At 40.1% G+C, this 26,189-nt stretch overlaps 1 protein-coding gene across 4 annotated transcripts; it reads left to right on the top strand.

The window, feature by feature from the left end:
- The first annotated feature begins 942 nt into the window (after positions 1 to 942).
- IP6K1 (inositol hexakisphosphate kinase 1) lies at positions 943 to 21,581 on the top strand. 4 transcript variants are annotated; one of them, XM_063426530.1, is made up of 7 exons: positions 943 to 1,138; positions 12,452 to 12,541; positions 14,860 to 15,207; positions 15,786 to 16,005; positions 18,242 to 18,423; positions 19,280 to 19,455; positions 20,928 to 21,581. In XM_063426530.1, exons 3-7 carry the CDS (start codon positions 14,985 to 14,987, stop codon positions 21,357 to 21,359), a joined length of 1,233 nt encoding a protein of 410 aa, XP_063282600.1. In that variant the 5' UTR covers positions 943 to 1,138; positions 12,452 to 12,541; positions 14,860 to 14,984; the 3' UTR covers positions 21,360 to 21,581. The 4 variants fall into 4 exon arrangements, with proteins under 4 accessions (XP_063282600.1, XP_063282601.1, XP_063282602.1 ...); XM_063426531.1 differs by lacking the exon at positions 12,452 to 12,541; XM_063426532.1 differs by lacking the exon at positions 12,452 to 12,541 and having other exon boundaries at positions 963 to 1,001.
- The last annotated feature ends 4,608 nt before the right edge of the window (positions 21,582 to 26,189 follow it).

Below are 26,189 nucleotides of genomic sequence, written 5' to 3' on the forward strand. Positions count from 1 at the left end.
AAAGCAATAACAGTAAAAATAACACAAGCAGAATACGGCAGCATACACACAATTTAAAAAAATAGGATCGGCACGCTACGGGACATCACAATCCTATATCGGCACAGTGCTGCTAAAAGGTTGCCTACCCCTGCCCTAGAACCTGCTCAATGCTAAAGCAACCAGAACTGAGTTTGTGTGCATAAACTTATAAAAATGATGGGGAAGGCATTCATAACAGGGCAGGTTTCCAAGATTTTCAGCCATTAGCAAAGAGACGGACATAAGTATCAGTAAGGACACCCCAATGCTGCTGTGTAACACTTCCGGCAGCAGAAGAGTTAAACTTCGTATGTGCAGCTTTTCATAGACAAATGCTGCAGATACAGAATGCAGGCACCACAACCACTTCTAATCACTGCCACCCAGTCCACACAAAGTTTGTTCCCCTACATCCCTCTTAATTTTCCATACTTAATTCCATCTGCACAAAGGAAGTGCGTGTGAAAAGTAGTTTAATAATAGCAATGGGCCTTTGCTCATGGACATGGGCTTGCTTCAGCTCCATCAGACCATGGCTCTACGATGATGCATTCCAAAAAAAATTAGATATTTTTTTTCCATCCTTGTCGTTATTAAGACTGTCCACTAGGGGGCTCTGAAGGAACCAGTAAACTACAAGCCGATGATCAATTGGGGGCGTGGCAGTATAATCCTGCAGTCTTTACACTATCCAATCGTAAAGTTGCCCACGGTCACATGACAAGCGTCTTTAAGACGGTGGAATCTGTCATAACTGACAGCAAGCCGAAATGGGTGGGGACTGAGGAAATGACTGACAGCAAATTTAGCAAATAGGAAGAAGGCTCTGGCAAGCGGTCGAGGAGTGCTTCCTCCTGATTGGTGGAGGCTCTGTGCAGGGACGGCTGAGCTTAGACTGTTGCCATGACGAGGAGACCCCGTGCCGCCTCCTTCCCGGCTGGTCCGCCATCTTGTTGTTGATTTGAACGGGTTCAGAGCGGGTGAGAGGAGCCGGGACACGGGAGGAGACCATTGCGGGTGACCGCCCCCCTATCCCAGCTGGGAGCAGCGCCTGGGGAGGCGGTGAGAGGAGGAGAAGCCGGCGAGGGCGAGCTGGGAGCGGCCATTACTGAATAGTGTATGTTTAATGCTGGAGCTGGGGGATGGAGGGGGTGAAGCTCAACCAGGCGTCAATCAAAGCATTTTACAATGGGAGGGCAACCACTGAACTACAACTCCCATGATGCTTTGCCAGAGACCTGGGGGGAAGGGGGGTTACAGCTCTTGGCTATCCCAGCCTGGCTGTGCCTGACATCATGCAGTCACTGGCCCTCCATGGGCTCTCGACCAGCTATGAATGGCTAATAGTTTCAGGGGCTCAGTGGGTACAGCGAAGATGAAGGTGAGGGACAGGTGAGTAGTTTTACAAGACCTGCTGAAGGATCAGGTAACGTGGGCTGTATGGTCAGAAGAGTGTGTGGACTGGATAGGTGATAGAGGAAAGGACTAGATGCACTGGCCCTATAAAATAAGGAGGAGAAATGAGTGAAGGACCAGCCTCAGTGTCTTTATTATAGGGGACAAAGGATTTGATGCACTGGCTTTATAAAATACTGAGGGGCCAAATGTGGTGGCTGGATAAAGAGCCACCTGGTACAGTGTTTTAAAAAAAATTAAAATGCGAAGGAGCTGATGCAGTAGTTTTATTAAAGGGGGTGAAAGGCCACATGCTCTGGCACTATAAAATAGTAAAGGACCAAATGTGGTTGCTTTCTAACTGAGCTAAGAGCCACATGGTACATCCTTTTAAAATAAGGCCTGATGCAGTGGCTTTATAATAGGGGGTGAAGGACCAGATGCACTGGCATTAAACCGTGAAGGACTACATTTGGTGGCTTTATAATTGGATATAGAATTTAGAGCATTTAACTAGAGTCAAAGGACCAGATGCAGTGCCTTTATGTAAGGGTGGGGGTTAGATCAGTGTTTTTTTTAACAAGGATTCAAATGATGTCATTATCTTCACTACACATTCTTCAAGATTTAAACTACGTGCCTTCATTACACTCTTACAATTGTGAAAGAGGTCTCCTTGCTTTAAGAAATGCACAAGTGATACAGTAAAAACATCTTGTGAGCATTTGCTTAAATCCTGGATCAACTTGAAATGATTGTCCCTAACATTGGGACCCAAGTCTGGATTTCAAGACTGGTTAAAAACCTCTGCCCTAGCAGAGAGAGACCCGATAAAGCATGTTATCAAAAAGAGAAAGTAGGGCTATGAGACAAGATTTATATTGTATATTTTTACATACTCGGGCATGATGATAGTTGGGGCTAACAAAGGAGGAAGCAACAGCACTGATTAATGGAGCCAACTTGTTCATGACAAATAGTTTTAACCTTTTATATCCAGTAAGTCAGTAATTCTTAACCCCGTGGGGGAGTTCCCAAAAATGTGCCCCTGTTTAGTTTTATATGAACCAGCACATCATACTGATTAGATTATAGGCAACTGTACTCTTTGCTTTGTTTACCACTTTCCAGTTTTATTCAGAACAAAAGAGAGATTTTGCAAAATGTATTTAAATGTTCATGATATTATACTTTGTATGATGGCGGTGACATCACCGCTGGGAGCAGAGAAAGGTGATATTAACTTACCTGAACCTGTCAATTGCAGGTGCTGCCATCCTATTCCGGCCTGTCTTCTTCGCAGTCAACTTCTGTACTTTCGTGCACAGTAAAACATTAAGGTCTATGGGGTTTCCTGCAGTTCTCACTGCTGATTGACACTTCTTGACAGCGGTAATTGCCTAGTGTCAGGCAGAGGAGATATACCGAGACAAAGTAATTAAAACACAGTCCGTATAAGTATTTCATAAAGATTTTCTTCATAAATGCTAATTTTCCCAGAGGATGACAATGCCACTTTAAAGAGGAGACACTGAGCATTTTTTCCAATTGAAGAATGCCCCACCAAGTGAATACAATATACATAATAAGTTGAGTCTCTTAGGGCTATTTACTAATGTAAGAATTTATGGGAATTCAAAATGAATTTCAGGTTTAAGGACAAAATACACAAACCGGAAATAATCTCCTACTTCGCTATGCTTACAGTTCAGCTATTATGGCCTTAAGTTTAAAAGACTGTCAAAAAATGAAGAAATACTCAAAAAAAACCTAGGTTGCCAAAAAGGCTTTCTAATGGATTTCACATCCTGCTGGAAATGCATATCACCAAGTTATGGCAACTGATTTCTGTTAGTAAGTGTGCAAAGGCCTGGTTATGTAAAGCCATTTTTGGTGTGTGTGTGTGTGTGTGTGTGTGTGTGTGTATATATATATATATATATGTGTGTGTATGTATATGTATGTATATGTGTGTGTGTGTGTATATATATATATATATATATATATATATATATATATATATATATATATATATATATATATATATATATATATATATATACACACACACACACACGTTCTGACCGTTGTGAGTAAGGTAGATTAGGGACAAGTAAGAGGGCTTGTTAAATTGGGTTCAGAAGAAGGCAAAGTTGGGTCAAGAAAGATAAATGCTTGAAATAAGGGATGGAGGGTAGACTCAGGACAGTGATTTCGTAACCACTGTGGCAGATTGGTAATAAGGCAAAGGATCTTGCGTGAAGTGTCCAAAGTAGGATAAGAATTCTATGAAACTTTGGAAAGTTTCTTACAATGCAGAATCCCTCCATATTCAGGGTCCCGAAGCCGGCCAGAGCCCCAGCAACGGCCTCTCGCGACTTAATAATTCGCTTCCAGCACAGAAAAGACAGGGCCGCAACCCTGGCAGCGGTTAGAGACCGGGCACAACTCATATTTGAGGGCCACGCCTTATCTTTCTTTGTGGATCTAACGGGCGGCACTTTGGCCTGGAGAGGGTCGTTAAAACCCTTTACCATACTTCTCAGACAAAGGGACATACCATATAGATGGCGCCCCGACCGCTCCCTTCTCATCCTGAGGGGCGAAGACAAACACGTGGTACACGACCTCCAGGGAGCATGGGACTTACTTCATGTTTTGGGTCTACCCCAGGACACCATGCACCGCACGGCGCCCCAGACGACTGCAAGGCTTCCACACGGCTGGGACCCTGAACGGGTAACAACTTTTGTGCCGCGACGACCCAGGCAGGAACCCTCTGAAGGAGCCGGTACCTAGAGACCTGGACAGACCCACGAACCGTATCCTGATTCTACTGGGACAGTGCACAATTTACTATTTAGCCACAACTCCTTGGCACCTTGACTTACCCTCTCTCTAGCCCTCTACCAGTCAAACTTATATTGTTTTTGTTATCCATTACCGTTCAGTCGGAATATGTTATACTTTACCTTGGCGACCGCACACTAGGACACCTCTCCGCTCCCACTACTCTTAGCTACCACATTATGACACACTCAGACCCCCCCCCTGTCGGTTAGGGGGACCCACGGGGAGACACGCGAGGGAACAGCAAAACGACGCACAACTACTTATGTAAAGCAGCAGCGTAGGTGACAAGACCTACACACAACTGCTTACACGGCACAGACGTACACAATCATTACTATAGCCACTGACCCATAGTACACAGAGCGCTGACACTCTAGTCCAATTTGCACAAAAACCCAGTACCGTCTATTGGAAGTAAGGACTACCCCTCAAAGCGGAATACATGACCCTGACGCGTAGTACAAAGTTTGAGTCTCCCCGCAACCTATTATAATAGCCAGCAATGATTACACCGCAAAGCGCACTACCACAAGGCAGGGGTACTGACTTAGTTAATTTGGCTAGCTTAGCACTGATCGGCATTGCTGCCTGTTTTCCTTCTCTCTTTATTGGTGATCTCAGTATTTCACCTAGCTGGCAATATAGCGTGGATTAAGCTACAAAAGTTACCTGTACTGAGCAACAACTGTTACCACATGTTTAATTTTTTTACATTAATCTAAAAATGTGCACCGCTCAGATGTCACCTTTGTAATAACACTGTGATATGTTCATGCTTACGACCGCTATCGTGGCAGAGTAAGCTGTCCTGTATTTCCATGCACTCAAAAATAAAGAATTAAGGGGGCGGGGCCGGACCGCCGACCTGGATGGTCGCACGCAAGACCAGCTCCAGCAACTGCAGCCTAATTAAGCTACAAAATTAAGATTTCCAGCGTGAAAAACGTTCAGCGACGGAGGCCCTTACCGGGTGGAGAGCACCAGAACCAGGGCGAGGCTGACCCGAAGGGTTTTAGTCCCCTGGAGGAAGAAACCTCACTGGCACACAGAGGCCTACTCCGGCGGTGAGTGAGGCAGACGGCCGCTGCCCAGCTATCCCGCCTATCGGTGCTCCGCCAAGAGCCAGACCCGCGAGGAACCGGCTCCGTTCCCCCCCCTTTGGACCGGGGGGGTGATCCCGGTCCTCACCCTTGAGCCCTGACCAACACACAGCACCCAAGATGCCGCGGCAAAGGCGCCCCCGACCCGCAATGGAAACTCCGAAACTAAGATGGCGGAGGCCACGTGTGCGGGTACTGAAACTAACATCTACCTGCTTACCTGGAGCGGCAACAACCAGGAGGGATTGAAGGCACTTGCAACACAGTCCACTACTGCAGCCACCCACGGACACCCCTGTGTTTAAACGAGCCACACAGACCTCGAAACTGAGATATGAACAGGGATGAGGGAAAAGACCGCGACAGGCAGCGGGGAAGGAGGCTAAACAGACAAACATCGGCCACACAGAACAGACAGCAGGACCCTGAACTGCAAATGGTCACTACTCTGATAACGCGATCCAGAGGTACCCTGCCGAGCGACCCTGACGGAGACACGCCACACTCAGGCAGCCGACCTGCGGCGGGAACACGCTGAGTCCAAACCAAGCAGAGACTATTGAGATACACGAGAGAACACTTTGAAAGCAAGTCTCATTGCCACACAAAGTTAGTCTATAACCCTGGACTGTACGAGTAATTGGGGGGCGAGGGGGGGATACCTAGCACTCATTAGCGTCAGTTAATAGTATATGCATGTTGTCTACTTCTCTATGCATGACACACTAATCTGTATGCACACTCAGTTTGGCATGCCCTTTATGTTTTGAAAGCCTAGGGGGTTCAGTATACTGCCTATTTAGTCTTGCTGACTGTTCACTTATCTGCCTAATCTACTTAATTACCACCTGACATGTCTGCTGTATTTCACCCACATATTAACTACGTCGCAGTAATTGTCAACCAATGTTTAATCACTATTATATATGTTGGAACAGCAGACACACTCCAAGTTAGCTTGAATTAGCTTGTTCAATATTTTGCAACCATCTTGATACTTATCCTGCCTACCAAACAAACAAAGAATCGTTTACACTTTAAAGCGAGGACACTCAACGTAAATGTTAAAGTAATATTCTTAATCGATCGATATCCTTTTGTATTACCTAATCAAAAAAAAATGTGCTCTGTTTCTCTATTACCCAATGTAACAAATGTTTTGAAACCTACGTATGGAATGCCGTTGGGGTACCATATGTAAGCATGTAACTACCATAAGCACTGCAAAAATAAAGATTTACAAAAATAAAGAATTAAAAAAAAACAAAAAAAAACCATGATACGCATTAGAGAGAGCCAAAACTGAAGCCCCCTGTAGTACTACTTCCATGATGCTTTGCCAGCTCAGAAAGCAGCATGTTATGGGAGCTATGGTTCTAAAATGGGGAGAGGCTTTATCTTTTACCATCCCTTGAATTAAACATCAAGTGTTAGAAGTCCAATAAATATGTATGACTGTGATGACATAACTACTTATTACGGAATTTACATGATTTATTTCTGGAAATTTTAATTGTAGTAGTTCTGACAGCCTTAGAAGCAGAAGGGAGAATTCTGGAACTAATTATTTTGAGGCATCATTTTGTATTTACCAATATTCATTGGAACCGTCAAGTTTTTTTGGGACATGCTACTTTAGGCAAATTCAGTAATTGGATATCCTCTCCCCAAAATTGTTGTCCATACTTCAGGGCAGTACTTTTCAAATACTACCCATCAGCATGAACAGATAATTTGCGAAGGGAAGCATACTGGGTTTGGCAAATCTAATCTTGATTTGAGGTCATCTACATCCCAATGTTAATATACAAAGGCTAAAATTTACATTTATAGGGACATAAACACCATAACTGCTTCATTTCATTGAAGTGATTATAGTGTCTGGAGTCCCTTGGCGCTGTCCTTCCATTCAGCATTAACTTGTTTTTAATCTTTTAATGCCAAACAAAGTCACCCATATCTTCTGTGATGCTTGGGCTAATGAGGTAGCTGATTGTATCACGGTGCCATTGCAGGTATGAATCGGTAAGGTTACAAAAGAGTAAGCTCTGACTTAGCCACGCTATCAGTGGAGGCTGAGCTATGGGAATCCATTGACCGTCATTCAGTGTTAAATTGCTCTAAAATTGTTAAGCACTGAACGGAGGGACAATGCCAGGAGACATGTTTGTATCCCTAATGCTGTAGTGTAGTTCCTTTAAACTCGAGATTCACAATGCTAGGGCACTCTTGTCATCTTAACCACTATAGTGGGATATAATGGTTATGGTGCTTGTTTTAAAATCGGAATTGCAAAATATAGGTTACAATTGCCACAAGTGACTATATAGCAAAGTTGAAGATTTTTTTTTTATATAAATCTGCTATTTTTGCCTTAATTGTGCAATTTGGGTTTTAGTTTCCTACATTTCTCAGTTAATAATAGAAACATACTGTATATTTTTAAAGACCTACATGCACAGTTAATGGTTGCCATTCTAAATGGCAAAATAGGTCAAAGAGTTAAAAAAAAAAGAGACTGCAGTACCAAAAAAAAATAACAATATGAAGAAAGCTTATAAAATCAATAAATAAATGAATAAGTACTGTGCAGCTGACTCATAAAACCACCATGACTCCTCTTGTGGTATAATATAAGTCACAAAAAATTAAAAGCAGACTTAAGCAGTACATCTAAGTGCTGCATTTTGAAAAAGTTATTCTCCTACCACATAAATCAAATAGAATAAGCCCAGGAAGCAACAGAGAGAGGTTTGTAGTGCCCAAGCCCACCAAAATTCATGTAGTCCTCCCTCAAATTGCACCGATCACGGTGAATGATAACATGATCACGTCTAACTCGATCACCATGTTACTGTAGCAATGGTAGGCAGTGATTGCCAGATTTAAAGAGAAGAGTCCCATGCTGGCAAAGATTGAGGAGTAAAGAGAAAATTGCAGGCATATGGGAAGCAATAACTGGAGGGCATTGCACATTAAAAAAAAGGTTTGTAAACCCGAAATGTTTGTGTCCTTCATTAAAATGTATCCCTTAATTCTGATGGCGCTTGTTTGAATTTTTATTTTTTGTGCATTCTATATGGCAGCATCATATCTATGCAGTAGGTGTTCATGCCATCCTACATTGGTAGATGCTCAACCCAATCATCCGAGAAATTTAAATCACACGCAGCTTTATACCAAAGAGCTTTCCTTTAAATGTAGCTCATTCATAGAATGAAAGCAGCATCAGTGATTACACAAGCAACATTTCTCATTGAAATTATGCTTTGATCCAAAGCACAGTTGACATCACGCATCCTAGGAGTAGGAAATATCTTACGCTGCTTATTTAACAAGGTTTATAATTTGGATTGGGTAGATGGAAAAAGTGTGTGTGGGGGGGGTGATCATTGGTGACCATCTGAAACACTTCAGATATTTCAGTAGTCAAAGGAATTCTGTTTAGTAACTTAAGTCTAACCTTCTAGAGGACCATTTTATGGACTGTGTTTATAATAGTCACAGTTGTTGAGGAAACAATGTTTTGTTTTAATACCTAAATTGGTGATTATCTTGGTTCCAGCAGAGCATTATTAAATCTAGTGTTTACTAGGATCATCTCTGAATTTAGTGAATACACCTATATTGCAAAGGACAACTATTTTTCCATGTATTTACTAGTACAGTGTATAGCTGTCATGTTCCTGACAGATCCACTTGAACCATAAGAGAAGAATGATTTTAGTACGGCATACACCATGAGTTTGCTGTATCAAAATTGAAAGGTTATTTGGGGGAGGGGAGCGACGACTGCTCAGTGTATTTGCTGCTTGCCAGGTCTAATTGGTGTGCTCATTTAATCCTGTCTTATCTCTCCTAATATATGCTCATACATGTAGAGGCTTTAGCTATATGCTGGGAAATGTTTGGCATACAGCAGGATCACTTTTACTATGCTTGTGGTGTTTTCTCAGTTGTATTAGCAGCTTATTAAAGGGTGGACTAATATTGACACTTTGTCCTCTGTAGACAAGTTTAAATGCTGTGCACACCTGAGAAGCACTTGCTCCTTTTCACCTGGTAATTTGTACCCACTAATAAATAATTCAACCGGCCTCACTTTCCAGGTGTTCTGACTCGGGTTCCTTTTTCCATATCTTTTGTACATGCACTTTGACCAATTATCTGTATACCTCTTTGCCCTGAATGTTCATCCTTAGCAGATTAAGAAAAAATAGATTTGTGTATGATTAGAAGGTCTTGGGTTCCCTGTTGGATGGTTTCCTCCATTATAACATTAGATCATATTTTGCGGTATTCTCTCCATGGCAGGCTGTTTGAACCCACTTCCTTTTCCTGTGTAAAAGATTTCCCTATTACAGTACTTGCCTTCCTGTCTCTTCTACTAAAGAAAGCTACTAATTAAAAATAAACGTGGCTTTGGAAACTTACTGACTGCGCCAGAACGTCGACACCTGTAGTTTTGATGGCTAAGTAAAAACCTCCTTTGCAGTTGGGAGTGCGGAGGATTTCAGATTTATCATAGTCCTTTTGTGTACCAATATGTAAGCATTTCACAAACAAGCTTTAATAGTGCTATTTCAGGGGTATGTTGTCAATTCTCTGACTGAATCTTGCCTTGAGTGATCATTGTCACTTGACCTAATCTGTCTTTTTTAGCATGAGCAACATTAAGTGAAAGATTGCATTGCAGGGTAGCTGTAGGATGCATTAATCTAATACCATGCTTGCGTATTGGTAAGAATGTTGAGGGTGATGGGCAAGGAATGCTGTCTTTTTATCAGGCTGGCTCTATTATTAGGCAACTGTTTCAGGACTCTGGTATGCACTCTGTTCTATGTCAGGAGATCTTGTTTCTGTGAAGAGCGTTATGTCGCTATGCATCTTGGTGCCAGTCTGTGTGTACACACAAGCATCATTACATAGAACGTACATGTAGGTCACAGTAATTGGGGCTCCTAATGTGGCCCTTTTTAAATAGTTTGGCCATTCCATAGTCATACTACATCCTTCTGACTTTGATTAGCTGCAATGCTGATGAGTACAGCTGTAATGTTTGGAGTAAAGTCTGGGTGGGAGGAAAACATCTTTGTACTTTGTCCATTACATTGGTGAGACCGTTTATTCACAAGGTCATTGTAAGTCATTCTCTTATGTTTCCAATTTGCTCTCCTCCCCCTCACGGGACAGGCGGTACTGCTCCTAGCCCCTTTTAGGGCCGCTGTACATTCCTATCGTTCTCCCGTGATATCCCCAATTCCTCCCTCGAGCTGTTATTGTTGTTCATTTGGGTTGGTGATAGAGGCAGGCATTCTGTTTTTATTGTGCTATTTTAGGTGTGGGGGGGGAAAGGGTGGGTTGCGGTTGGTTCGGCTCGCGTAGGCTTGGAGTGGTTTTTTTTTTTTTTTTTTTTTTTTTTTTTTTTAATTCTTATTTCCTCGCCCAGCTAAGGGGTGTTAAGTTAATGCCTCTGGTTTGGCCTTTTATCCTAGTTTGTGTTACAACTTGGGGGCTTTTCCGTCCGGCATCCCAGATCTTGCTCTGGGCCCTTTTCTGAGAACCAATTACACAGCAGCCCAGTGGCGCGGTATCTGGAATTTTTGTGGACTGGTAGCAGCTAGTGTGGTGATTCCATTACCTACTAGTGTGGCTGTGTGTGTGTGCGTGTTAGTGTGTGTGTGTGTGTGTGTGGGGAGTTAGAACTAGGGGCCAGAACCCCGATCAATCTGGCGTGAGGGTCTTAAGGTTGTCCTCCCAATGCTCCCATGCCTCTAAGATATGTTTCCTGGGAGTCAACGGTTTCTGGAACATTGCTTCGTAATCGAAGTTCGTTGTGACCTGCCATATCAGGGCCTGTATGTTGGGAGCCCTATTCGATTTCCGAAGTCTTTCCTCTTATCCACCAGCTTTGAGTTGATCTATATTAGTTTGCCAATGGTTGTTTCTGAAACCTCAGTGATTCTAGATTCTAACATTGTATTCTCTGTAAGTACAGTGAAAAGGTTAAACCTTCTTAGACATACTGTTTATTCCAGTGATTTATTTGTAACTTTTTCCCCAAGTGGAAGGAACTGTTGTCTGTTCCATGTGGTATAATGAGCTAGTGTTCCTGATGCTAACATACAGTGCTTCTCTGATTTGGTTAGTAAGCACCTAAAGCAGTCTCTGCTTCTGAAGAATGCAGAGACTGCTAACTCGCCATACAGGGGGTGGCACAAACTTCGTTCTGTGGCAAGAAAAAAGTTTAAATGGATTCTCAAAGTACCATAGCTAACTGTGCACCATACTTTAACCCCTTAAGGACCAAACTTCTGGAATAAAAGGGAATTATGACATGTCACACATGTCGTGTCCTTAAGGGGTTAAGGAACTCCTTGTCACCCTCATTATATTGGTTATGGATGCAGTGTTTTGCAACTCTCCCGTTTCTCATATTCACCCTAGATTTGTACAGTTGGCTGGATAAGATTAATGATGTTGGTCAGTGACCAAGTAAAGGAAAATGAATAATTACATGAAAAGGGATGGGTTAAAGCATTAAAGAAAGCTTGGGACAGTAATAGAATTTGGAGACTATAGAAGTAAAGGAATGGAAAGCTCAATACAGAGCATGGAAGCGAAATGGTGGGCAATGGAAAAGGGTCTGGAAGGTAGTAGGTGGGACCAATTGTGGGACAAAAGTGTAGGAGATGAAGAGGCCTAGTGACTGAAAGTAGGTAAGCAATCGGGGGACTAAAACTACAAATTGTAGCTTCTGGGGACTCCATGCTTTTTAATTATTTTAGAACCGTTTAAAATATAAAGATTTTATATTAAAATTATGGAATTACGACTAACTCTTGAGTCCCAGTTTAGATCAATGTGTGCTGTCAGTACAGGTTTCATCCTTTTTTTATTAGTTTTTTTTTTTAAACTTACATTTTACACTCATCCTCTCCCTCCAATAACCACACTATTGCACTTCAGCTCCACATGAAAGAAAGAGGAAGCAACCCTCTCAAGAAAGCATTGAGGATACTTTCCACGGGAGAGCAAACCGTAGTGTTTGCACTAACTCTTTTCCTTTTGTCAATTGACAGGTTTTCTATGGGAAAATTAGAATTGGCTAAGAAAGCTCATATCTGTGCTTTGTCCTGAATACTGCAGAGGTTCATTCATATTCTGTCAGGGTGAGCATATATTTAGCACAATATTTATATTTATTTCACATTTAATGCGTCATAATGTCTTTTATTTCTATTCTGTTTTGCTTCAGTGTGTTGCCAGTTTATTGATTTATTTATTTGGGGGGTGGGGGAGGGTGTTCAATACTGTTTTATTGTTCATGTGATAAAGTAAACGCTTGCTTCTAATCTGCCTGACTAAGCCTTGAGTGAGATAATGTAGCTTTAGGGGACATTTTCAAGTTCATGCATGTGTTAAGAGCATCTGCCATGTGGAAGCAAAAGCTGAAAGATCAATCACAGGGGTCACACAGTTTGAGGCTGGGAGTCATATGAGGACAATTTCCATGATCCACTTTGTCGACTGCTTGCATTGACAGTGTGTAGTATGTGGTTATCTTGTTTATGACTCAGTGCCCTATGTTGCTAACTCATAGTTTACATCGGGGCCTGCTGTGAATTCCTTTTTGAGGTGTTGAGTTAATCTAATGTCTGGGGCAAAGGGTCTGCATGAAAGTTCAACCTTTCTATTATATTTACTAAACCAGGAATAGCGAAGATTTGATCCTTCCCCAGCTTATTTTGAGTTTGCAACCTTTGTGGCCAGTTATTTACAAGATTGTGTGTTGGGTAGCACTGTCTGTCTACTTTTAAAATGGATATGCAGAAAGACGTGCAAGAAAAGGATTTTTACTTTAAAGGGACATACTAGTCCCCAAAACAACTTTAACCTAATGAAGTATTTTAGGTGTTTAGATCATGTCTCTGAAGTCTTACTGCTCACATCAGTGCTGTTTTTGTTAAAAGGATACTATAAGTGCCAGGAATACAAAGCTGCATTCCGGGCACTGTAGCTGACCCCCCTGCTGCCAATAAAGTTTTAGAACCCTTTTTTTTTTTTTTTTTTTAACTATCCTGATCCCAGCGCAGATGTCTCTCGCAGTTCTACCTACGACGTCCCGCGAAGCACTAAAGCGCATGCTCAGCAAATGCCACTCGCATTAGACCTCCCCGTAGGAAAGCATTGAATCAATGCTTACATGTGGGGAAATAGCGGACACTGGATTTCCTCATGCAGAGCGTGAGGACGTCAGCGTCAGTTACTAGATCAAGGGTCTGGGAAGCGCCTCTAGGTGCAGCACTAACACTGTACCCAGACCACTTTAATAAGGTGAAGTGGTTGCCACAGAAAATCTAAAGGCTCCGGGGTGGATTTCAATGTGCTAGGGCTAACCTTTCACTCTCTAGTGGCAACTGGAAATTTTTAGCTTTGTGTGTGAAATCTAAAAGCCCTAGCAGGGGTGGGGAAAAAAAAAAAACTTTCTTTAAACCTGAACTCATTGCTTCTAAGCAGGAAAAAAAAATTCAGAGCTCAAGTTTGCTCTGATTGGGCACTTGATATTACACGAGCATGGTTGAGTAGGATCCTAAGAATGTAGCTGGAGTGAGAATCGAGTCAGCAGAGTAAAGGAACCTGAGCCCCTATTAAACGTAACCTTGAAGGTTTCAGGTATGCGATTTGCAGAGTTCATCAGTGGTGGATTAGGTAATTTAATCTGGAATTTGATAAGGCTGGAAGGGGATCCAACAGAGCACAATCTAGATGGTGCAAGTTATATCTACATGCTCACTTGCCCAAACAGTGCTAAAGCGATAGATGGCTTGAGCATACTTCTTGTGAATGGCTAAAGCACTGGCTTAATCGGTCAGTGAACATAAACAGAATGGACTTTACTTAAGGCTGATAATAGCTGTGTGATTGGGACCTACCAGACACAGAAAGGTAGTATCTTTCATTATTACTTTTTTCACTCTAGTTTATCATTGAGTACTAGTATATTGCAGAAGTCAAAAATTAAAATCCAGACATACAAGTTCATGAGAGGGAAAGTGTAGGTCTGTTTCAGTATTTGAATTATGGAATAAATGTGCTCATTTTATGGTGCAAACTGTAACTTCTTAATGTGTTGGATGGGTGAGCTATGTCTGCAGCCTTTTATAGTAATAATGTAATTTTTTTTAATGTCAATAATATTGGAAAAATAGTAATGGTTCGGATCATTGTGTGTTATATTGTTTTTTTTTAATTTAAATTAATAAATATGAATATCTGCATCTTTGTAACTTTTTACAGTTAAAATTTCAGGTTGGTAATTTTATATATTCTCAATTTAATTCTACGTGGAGGTTGTTTAGGTGTTAATTTTTTTTTTTTTTGTGAAGTGATCTTCTGAAGAAACTTTTGAGTACAGGCCTTGAATTTTCTTTTTTTTCTTTTTTTTTTTGTTTTTCTCTAATGGTTCATGTTTTTCTTTTTCTTTCAGATCCCTTGAGTGAGTCAAGACAAGAGTGTGAAGGTCCTGCAACCCACAACCTTTTGTTCTTCAGTGCTGCTGCCAGGCCCCGTGCCCCTCTCCATGCCCCCGCCAAGCGTCGGGCATCCAACGCAATGTGTGTTTGTCAAACCATGGAAGTGGGGCAGTGCGTTAAGAGCGCAGTATGCGACAGGGGCCGAGGGGTTCTCCTGGAACCGTTCATTCATCAGGTGGGAGGGCACAGCAGCATGATGCGTTACGATGACCATACTGTGTGCAAACCACTTATAGCCAGGGAACAGCGCTTCTACGAATCTCTTCCACCTGAGATGAAAGAATTTACCCCCGAGTACAAAGGTGAAGGACTCATCTGGAAATTGGTACCCTTAAGACTGCATACATTTTATATTCTTTATTCATGAACTCCATAAGGTGTTACTATGCAAAGCTTTCAGCCATTTGTTTTGTTTATTATTATGCTCAAATATGTTCTGTTGCAATAAAAATGTGTTCTGCTGACTACTTCTTTTCTTACTTCAATCTAGATTTTGAAAGATTTATCTTGATGTAACTATGATACAACTGGTCATGTGTTTGACATAAATAGAATCTTTTTAAACTGTCTGTACCCATAGTACATTAATTTCATAAAACTGGGAAATGTATTTGGCCACCATTATTTATTACTATCACAGCCTGTATTAGTCATTGGCAAGAATTGGTTTACTGGAGAGTAATGAATATTGCATATCTGTGGTTTAATCTTTTTCAATAACCTTGTTTGATGAAATAGAACATACAATGTTACAGCAATCCTACAGTCCTGTGTTTTATGCTATGTAGGAAATGGTATTGTCACACAACCCTTTTTATTTATTTTTATATATCTTATGTAACTTAAGTTACAGGTTCAAAGTAATCTCTTGTCCTTTCAGGTGTGGTGTCTGTCTGCTTTGAAGGTGACAGTGATGGTTACATTAACCTTGTGGCATACCCTTTTGTGGAGAGTGAGTCCATGGATCAAGAAGAAACCCCTGAAAGGGACCACTCAAGGCGCAAGCACTCCCGCCGTGGACTCCATCGCACGAATAGCAATGCTGCAAGCACTGAACATAAGGATGATTGGTCACTATTAACTGGGGAGAACTCTGAAAGGTATTAGACATATTTTATGTTCTTTCACTTCAGAAAACTAAATGGAACTACAGGGGATGTCATGTAACCTTTGCTATGATGTGTTTTTTCTTTATGGATTTGCCAGTGATTCTAATGTAAGTGGAGATTCTAGTGTGCTCCCATCTCAGAAATTTGAGTAAATGTCTCATTACTAGTAAACTATAAAATAAATAAATAAAAAACCATACACACTGACACAAACATTTTACCCCAGTGTATCCTTGCATAGTATATATGCACAAAATGGCTTGCATATATATTTTGAGAATGCATTTTTAATGTCAGAGTGGGGTTTTCCATGTAATTTTTTTTTTCATTATGTCTAATGCACCACAGAACTGTTATTGACATAATGCATATTTAACACGTGTTTATGTATGTGTAACAAACCAAATGTTTGCTTTAATATGTATTTTTTATTATTTAGCAAGTGTCTATTTGGTACACACACACACAAACCGGTATGGTGGTGAAAATGTGATTGAAAATCCCTTCCACCTTTGGTCAGTACATTGTTAAACACAGATCTGCACACCAGCCAAGCCACTAGACTTGCTTTTCCCACAGAAATCTCAAATTTCAGTGGTTTCTACTGCAAGGGATTCTTGGTTGGCATATGCAAATTAGTTCAACAAAGATTCACCTCTTTGCCTAATTATTCAATTTTAAACATGGATTCCTTGGAGTATGTTTGCTGTGTACAACAGCTTTGAAACACAAGAGATGCAAAGCCAGTAAACCCTCATGGACAGCTGTTTCATTGTTTAGAGGCAAAAAGGTAATTATTTGCTGTACTAATTTGCATATGCCCACCCAGAATTCCTTGCAGTAGCAATATCACTGACTTCAGGTGGAAGGGGATTTCAGTCACATTTTTCGCCACCATTACTTTCTTGGTTTGTGTGAGTGTGTTTATATAGATATACATACATGTTCAGGTGAGTGCAGTCCTGTGTGTGTGTGTGTGTGTGTATGTATATATGTATATATGTGTATGTATATATGTATATATGTGTATGTATATATGTATATATGTGTATATATATATATGTATATGTATATGTATGTGTATATATGTATGTGTGTGTATATATATATATATATATATATATATATATATATATATATATATATATATATATATTCTGTAAACAAATTGTGATCCCCCATTATACGAGTGGGAATGTGTTTGGACCAGCTTGATTACCACTCATATAATGGAGGATCACGTTTGTTTGCAGTTATTTATTTCAACCAGCAATTGCATAGGAGAAGTTTCCTTAAGGTGCAAATGCAGTTAGTCTGGGTACATAACAAAATGTTGAACAGTTCTTAGATGCAATCGCAATAAAGAGTCTTGAGTCTTATGGCATGCACATGTTATCTAATTGAAAGAAAATAGAAAGCTGGCAATTTGGTCAGGTGGCATAATCTCACAAATTTTAAGCTTAAAGGACCACTATAGTGCCAGGAAAACACTCGTTTTCCTGGCACTATAGTGCCCTGAGGGTGCCCCCACCCTCAGGGACCCCCTCCCGCAGGGCTCTGGGGAGAGTAAAGGGTTAAAACTTACCTTTATTCCAGCACCGGGTGGGGAGCTCTCCTCCTCCTCGCCGCCTCCGATCCTCCCTTTCGGCTGAATGCGCATGCGCGGCAAGAGCTGCGCGCGCGCATTCAGCCGGTCTCATAGGAAAGCATTTACAATGCTTTCCTATGGACGCTTGCGTGCTCTCACTGATTTTCACAGTGAGAATCACGCAAGCGCCTCTAGCGGCTGTCAGTGAGACAGCCACTAGAGGATTTGGAGGCTGGATTAACTATCTCTGAAACTGCTATGTTTATTTAAAAAAAAAAAAAGTGGGGGGGGTTAATCCTAGAGGGACCTGGCACCCAGACCACTTCATTAAGCTGAAGTGGTCTGGGTGCCTACAGTGGTCCTTTAACTTTTGGGTGGGCAAATCCTACCTTGTTGCAATGCACTTTATTACCTGATGTCTGTTGACATCAGTGTTAGAAATGTCTGTAGTGTGAGTTTATTAGTTTTTAAGTAGATTTTCATGGTGTCCATTTAGCTATGCACTTAAAGCTTTAAGTCTCAAATACTTACTTGCCTGACATTTATCACTGTAGACCACATTGGTGGATGAGAGAGGCAACATGTATTAAAATTCATGGGATCTAATGACTGTTTACTTGGTCTTCTTTAATCTTGCAGTGCCCAGGAGATGAAGAGCCCAAAACTGGAGTTAGTGATGCACTCAGAAGTTCCCTTTCAAATGCTGGATGGCAACAGTGAGATGAGCTCCGAAAGAATTAGTTACAACCCTTGGAGCCTCCGCTGCCACAAGCAGCAACTGAACCGCATGCGTTCTGAATCCAAAGAGAGGAAACTGTATAGTATCTTTCTTGAATGATCTGAAATTAACATAAACCTCTTTTAATCCATTTTACTTTGAGAGCTGAATTTTATTATATCAGGCACTCCCTTCTCCCAAGATATCATAGCTGCAGTGATTTGCAAACATTGCATTTACCAGATCAACCTTTACAGCACCTACCCCTTGGTATTAGATCCTGTACTGTCTTTATGCGATATAACAAAAGAGACTGGTGCAGGTTCTCACATAGCGTTCTGTGGGAGAGCTTTAATAGCAGTCAACTTCAGCCGTCGTGCACCTTTAATCCTTTTAATTTCACTGATTTGGGCATCATATCATTTGAATATGTATAGATATTTTAATTTTATTGTTTTTCTTCCATGACCGCACTCCAAGGACTTCTTGAGGTAGTACAAAAATAAAACTTTGCTTTTATTTACATTATACAAAAATAAATAAAATCGACTTTTCCGTTTAAACACTAATCTTTTGTCAGGAATTCTGTCTACTACCTCAAGAAGTCCTTGGAGTGCTGTCATGGAGAACAATATGCTTTTGTGTAATTATGATTAGCCCCGGGCAACGAACTGCAACTTTACTCTGGCGTGCAGGCTTCTAAGGAATTTTTTATATATATTGATAAAAAAAAACAGCACTTTTATAGATGTTCAGTTGATGAAGCCCACTGGTTTTCATATATAAATATATTTGGTAGTCTAGGCCTTGGCTTTCCACCTCTCTCTGTCACAGGTGCCTCATTCCATGGCTCTATTTAACCTTGTACTGCAGAGCGCCCCAGATGGAATATATATTTATTTTAATATTCTACTTTGTCACAAGATGTTTTCAGATCCTTAACTCCACTGCTCTACCAGAGTTTCTTCTCTTAGAAAATGTGGTACACCATTTCAAGTTCCCATGTGTGCTGGACCTTAAGATGGGCACAAGACAGCATGGGGATGATGCTTCTGAAGAGAAAGCAGCGCGGCAAATGAAGAAGTGTGAGCAAAGTACATCAGCCACGCTTGGTGTGAGGGTGTGTGGCATGCAGGTACCAAATTTAGTCACCCTAGATTGACTCTAGTCTTAACTGCCTAGTCTTAACGCTTCTGTTATGGGCAGGGACACATTAATATAAAGTTCAAGTGATTTTCTAGACATGAAGGTGAAAACTATATTGCATGTTAAATGTAAATAAACTTTAAAAATGACAAACTGCCCGGGAACACATGGGGGGGGAGAGAGACTTATTAAAGTATTGTGCTATTAAATATGATGCACTGTACAATATCTCTCTATACCTTTCAAGTTTTGTATACTATCACTTTTAAATTCAGGCTAAATTGAAATGTGTGTGTGTGTGTGTGTGTGTGTGTATATATAAAAAAAAGAAAAAAACTACTAACAGTGAGACAATGAGTCATGGAAATCAGATTTCATTGATGACTCCTTTTTACATTTTCATAGCATACCACTTTGATAAATCTCCATTTAGCACAATGCTGACTGCTAGATGCATTACAACAGCACTAAAGAAAAATTAGAGGGTGCCAAGATGTGGAAGCACACACGTACAGGTTTGGTGCAGTGGGGATATCTACATTTATGAACTATTTTATGTAGCCCTGACAAACCTATATTTGTAGAATTTGTGGGATATGTAAACAGAATATAAAACTTATAATACATGGTTCCCCTGTACTTTCTTCAAGCTCTTCTTAGGATAATGTAATTGCAGCTAATCAATAGCACATCACAAGAGATCTGAGATTCTAGTGTGTTTTCTAGAAAAGTAAGAGGAAAGTGTAGACTTGGCGCGCTAACCACTAGTTCTTGTCTTATGGTAATGTATAACCCGTGTTATCCTACAGAATCTGGTCAGATGGAAAGTGAAGTTAGATGCAAGCCCCAGCTGTAGATAGTGTATGATTCCAAATGTAATGGGGAAATAAAAAAAGTGTGTGTGTGTGTGTGTGTGTGTATATATATATATATATATATATATATATATATATACACACACACTATTTTTATTTCCCCATTACATTTGGAATCATACACTATCTAGAGCTGGGGCTTGCATCTAACTTCACTTTCCATCTGACCAGATTCTGTAGGATAACACGGGTTATACATTAACATAAGACAAGAACTAGTGGTTAGCGCGCCAAGTCTATATATATATATATTGTGTGGCTGCACTCACGGAAGTTTCCTTTAAAATGTAACTTTTATTGGGTTTCCATAAAAAAATCGACGTTTCAGTCCAGCATGTGGACTGAAACGTCGATATTTTTTTTTATTTTATGGAAACCCAATAAAAGTTACATTTTAAAGGAAACTTCCGTGAGTGCAGCCACACAATTTGAATGTATGATGCTTTAGCCCAGGTAATGCACCCGTTTTTTTGCAAACAGTGATAGCTTGAGTGCAAGGTACAGTATATATTTTTATATATATATATGTATATATAATTAGCTGTTGTACTATTTATGTAGACTGTTTTGTTTTTATTATTTCTAGGTTTTCCAGATGGACACAGGGCATTATCTGTGTTTGAACAAGTACTATGGGCGTGGACTGAGTGCAGAGGGTTTCAGACAGGCGCTCTATCAGTACCTTCACAACGGTGTCAATTTGCGTAGGGACCTGTTTGAACCCATCCTGAGCAAGCTGAAACGCCTTACGTCTGTGCTGGAGATCCAGGCTTCTTATCGCTTCTACTCAAGTTCCCTTCTGATTATATATGATGGCAGGGACCACCCAAGGTCAACTGACTCCATGGTTCAGGAACCAGTACCAAAAGTGGATGTGCGTATGATAGATTTTGCCCATAGCACCTACAAAGGCTTTCGTGATGATCTCACAGTGCATGATGGACCAGACAAAGGGTATGTTTTGGGCCTGCGTAGTCTCATTAGCATCCTGGAGCTCATTCGAGATGAGAACCAATAATGTCTACAAAGGACCACTTGTCCATGAGGCCTCTATGCTCGTCCACGGTTCCTGCTCCTTGCACTCCTGTACCTTTTTTAATGGTGATTTTCAAGATGATGTAAGGGCTTGGAGAGGTAATTCATGCGCACAATGACAAGAGTGCCACAGTGGATGTACATTAACTGTTTGCACTTTTCATTTTCATAGTAAACCAAATTAAGTTTTCCTATTTAATCTCCAGGCTGTGTTCTACTTTCCTTTCATGAAAATATCTCCCTGTTTATTGTCAACGTACAACTGTCTGTTACCTGCTTGCCTGAGAGGACAAGGCAGGAAGACATCTGGCCTTTTAAAATTTAGCACAGTAAATCTGCACTTATAGAGTCTTGTGCCGAAAACCAGACAATAGTATTGACCCTCAACCGAGAAAAACAACGAAACTTCAATATGACAGATTGGGGGACTTCTGATGTAAAACGCTACCAAGGTTTGTGTGTTGGAGCTAAGCTCTCCACAAATATTTTTCTTTACGTCAGCAAATGGCTGCTTTTGTGGACAAAACTTGACCCTACTCAGGCTCTGCTTGTGCTTGTTCCACCACAGTTATGGCAGGAGAAGGAATACTGTGGTACCCTTTTCCCCACCAAACTTTCCATAGCTGTAAATGCACAGAGGAAACTTATCAATGCAATCAAATTGTATGCCTCCATCACTTTGTAGCCCCTTTACCCTCCTTAAAAAGAAGTCTGGACTTGTGGACCTGTTATGCATCCACAGAATTGTATATATTTATATTGCTATATAAATATACAAATATATATATATATAACACGCACATATATATATATCTCAGATAAAATCTATATATAGAGCTCTATTATTCACGCTTACCATTGTATGATGCCTGTCTTCCCTGCTCAGGAGAGGTTGGGGTCTAAATGTTAATTTCCTAATGCATTAAGAAACTTGTGACCTAAATTACAATGCGAACGGTGGTCAAACATGCTAGACCTCAGCTATTCAATGTAAATCGCAAGAGTGACAGATCAGATGACAGCGGAGTCATAGAGTTTAAAATGCTAATAGCACAGGTGTGCCTTTTTAATTCCCCCCTCTTCTCACCTCCCTTTAATTTCATTTGTCATAGGGGGGGCACAAAATCTTTGGTTTTCTTAGATTTGGTTAGTATAAAGAAATGGAGAATGCAGTTAGGCCTAAATCTTAATCATAAAATGACATTTAAGAATTTCTGTCCCACAATATCAAGATAACAAATGTATTTATTACATTTTTGCTTAACATTCAACTTTAAACTTTGTTGTAGGACTTGAATGGTTTTTTTTTTTTTTTTTTTCCTTTAGAAAGAAAAGGGATGATTTTAAATTTAACACACAAAAAAAGTTGCATTATTCTCAGAGGAGAACCGTGAGCAGATACAAAATGTATTATATAGATTTCCTCCTTGCTCTCCGTCCATGTTAATCGCAAATGCTATTAAATTGTCCCGAAAATCAGCCCAGTAGTGCATTTGGGTGTCCGTTCTCAGGGAAGAAAGAGTTACCGTGTACTGAAGCACAACTGTGTGCATTACTCTGCAAGAGAAGAGTTTGTGGCCATTAGGTTCCAATTGGGTGATGGTTTGGCATCCCAGATGGTCCTGAACATGTATTCCATGATGCCATGCTAGCTGAGCATAATGAGAAGTTTAGATCAGGAATATCAGGTGCCAAGGTAAAAAAAAATCAAAACATTGTCCAGCATTAAATAATATTTTTTTATTTTTTTTTTGACTTGCATATAACACTCGTGTTTAATTGGTTCCAGCAGAATTCTGTATCTATGTATTAAAAATGCACTGCAGTCTGCAGGGTGGTATTCTAGGGTATCAAGTTTTCATACCAAAGTAGAAATCGTGCCTGTGTGTAGAATTTTATATAGTGCAGAATACTCCCTAGAATACTGTGTTGCTTTTGTCACTCTGTGTTTTACAGTTCTGACCATATGTACATGGTAAACTTGTTTTGGGGTTTTATTTTTGATTCCAGAGGAACAAACATGGGAATTTTTACAGTGTGATGTTTACTGAACATTTGAGGAATAATGTCTACATGGGTGAATGATCCAATGTATGATTTTGAAGCTGTAAAACTGCATTTTCTCCTGCATACCTTTTTTGTTCTAAAGTGACATATGAAAATGTTGAATTGATCTAATTGTTTTCTTTTGGAGGTTATTCAGTATAGCAGGTGTAGGCAACCTTCAGTACTCCAAAAGCTGTGCACCACATCATCCATAATGCTGGCAGAGCATCTGTGGAGTTGTAGTCCACAACATCTAGAGTGACGATGGTTGCCTACCCCCGCACTAAAGGGATGTTGTGGAGAATTGACAAGGGAATTGCACATTTCAGGCTAAAATACCTTTCCTGTTTAGAAATTGTGCCATTCTAGCTTAAAATGTGCACCTTTTTTTTTTTTTTTTGTCCCTAGTGAAGGTGTCCTGATGACCACTATACCAGTCCTTTGCATTTAGAGTGGGGTTCATAAAGGATCCAACCAGCTATGCAGCATTAGTTTGTTTCATTTTTAAACCATACATTTCAGTAAGTGCAGATGGTGGAAAATTGAGGTATGGTTACCTTAACTTTTTAAAGAACACTCCAAACACCATGGCCTCTAGACTGGCGACTATGCAAGCAATGTCCTGGCATGCCAATCCATTTTTAGAATGGCTTGATAGCCTTTCTTGGGTCTGCTGGGTGCTGCTCCCTATCTCGTCTCAACTGCCTGGAGAGCCAGAAACTCACTACACTGCTAGGCTTAGCTCACACAGAGCTTCTGGCGAGTGTAGGCTGTAGTTTAGGCAGAGTACAGGTAAGAACCACAGCATTGGCAATCTGACTTTCTTAGGTTGCAAGGAGCAGCGCACAGGTATAAACAAAGGCGTTGGCAAATGGCTTGACTTGCTTAAATTGCGAGAAGGGACTATGGGCAATGTAGTGATTATGGTGCTTGGATTGTTGTGCCAGAAGCAATTGAAAACAAGAATATGTCCTTGATAATATTTACAACCCCTTTTTGTCACTCTTGTTCCAGCTGCCTGTCTTCTCTACCCCAAATCCCTGGGAAACACCACAACGTCACTAAAATAACCCCTAGGCCTTCACATGCAGTATTTGACAGACTTTAAATTTGTATGAATGAGCATTCATTTAATTGTATTTATTTCCATCGTAAAGGGTTTTCAGTTAATGGAATGATTATTCACTAAATACAAATTTTAGAAAATTGAAACTAACTTCTGATTTGTAAATTCTCAAAACTTCACTATAGTCACAGCCTGACTATTTACACCTAAATGTTGATATTCAGTCCACTACTATTTTTATTTTTTTTTAAGGGAATGAAACATATAATTAATATATATATATAGCATCCCTCTAGAGCCAGAGATATTACTGTAAACCGGATTCAGCTAGTGCTCCACGTGCTTTCATTGTACCTCTTATTAGTTTCCAAATCCACAGCTGTTACTATGGCTTCTTTTATATGAATGATTAAAGAATGGCATCTATGTTTACTCAACAGAGTTTTGGAGATTTAACAAGGGAATTGTCCAATCCCGAGTAAAGTAACCAAGCTGGAAATCTAGTATAGTTGGAGAACTTCTAGCTCGGTTGCATTGTGTAATTCCCTTGTCAATTATCCATGATGCGTTTTTGTTTTTGTTTTTTTTTAAATAATGGTCTGGGAGCACTAGGTCTACATGAGTGGAATGCTTCAGCTTTCTGGCATGAACAGGTCACTTGGATCCCACTGTTTAAACAATGTTACTGGAAGTGTTTATTGCATTTGTAAATGTTACTGTTTTGTGTTTTTTTTTTTTTTTTTTGTCCATCTTTTTTTATTAAACAGTACTCCTGACATTCTTGTTTTTTTTTTTTTGTTTTTTTTTTTTGTTTTTTCTTTCCTAGAAGTCTGTAACTTTTTATAAGCAAGTTGCAGTCTTGCAGGTGAGCTATGCAATATGTATACGTTGCTATATCTGCTTTGCTTTAGTTGTTTTTATAACCAGACTAGATGTGAACATCTCTGCAAGTAGATCCTTACTAGTCATTTTTTCTCTTTTTCACAAGGAAAAGAGGTCTTTAAAAATCCCCCCCAAAAAATCTCTCTTCTGTGTTTCCATGTAGACATCCCAAAATGTATTTCTGGATATGTCTGTATGGTAACATTCCGTAAACCTATACTTAAAAGGATAATTGTTTCAAAATTGTGCAGGATTTACCGCTCTAACTCATGTTTGAAATTAGATTTGTCTCCTATTTTTTTTATTTTTGGATCATCTCTTTTCCCCTCCCTATGTTTTATAAACTGTTACTATATTTTCAGTTTTTCTGGGGTTTTTTTTTTTTTGGATCATCTCTCATGCAACATAGTAACCATCTTCTTCTCTAATGACCTATATTAAAATAAAAAATATATATACACTTTTTTTTTTTTTTTTTTTTTTTTTTCTCTAAGCTTCATAAATGAACTCCCACGGATGAGCTGATTGTATATTCTGGGAACTATAATTCAATGACGCATATTGACCAGACCTGATCAAAGGTTAAAAACCCTATAAAAATGGGAATTCCTTTGACCCACTAGAAATGGTCTGATGTAGAATGTTATGTATTATAGATATGTCACTGAGCTTACTTTACAATTGAAGAATGGGTGGGTTGTTAGGGCCATGCACATAAACTTGGCATTATGTCCCTACATAATACTTTATTAATTCCCCTATCTGGTAAGTAAAATTAAATTAAAAAAATGTATAGCTCATGTGACTTTGTTAATGGCA

This window comes from Pelobates fuscus, chromosome 7 (genome assembly GCF_036172605.1).
Source record: "Pelobates fuscus isolate aPelFus1 chromosome 7, aPelFus1.pri, whole genome shotgun sequence".
In the NCBI taxonomy this organism is placed as follows: Eukaryota; Metazoa; Chordata; class Amphibia; order Anura; family Pelobatidae; genus Pelobates; species Pelobates fuscus.

Bases quoted from the DNA above. Each gene is read 5' to 3' on its own strand.
- IP6K1 (XM_063426530.1), top strand. From the start codon at position 14,985: ATGTGTGTTTGTCAAACCATGGAAGTGGGGCAGTGCGTTAAGAGCGCA. The intron at 16,006-18,241 runs GTATTAGACATA...TTAATCTTGCAG, and splicing joins ACTGGGGAGAACTCTGAAAG to TGCCCAGGAGATGAAGAGCC. The intron at 19,456-20,927 runs GTACCAAATTTA...TATTATTTCTAG, and splicing joins TGAGGGTGTGTGGCATGCAG to GTTTTCCAGATGGACACAGG.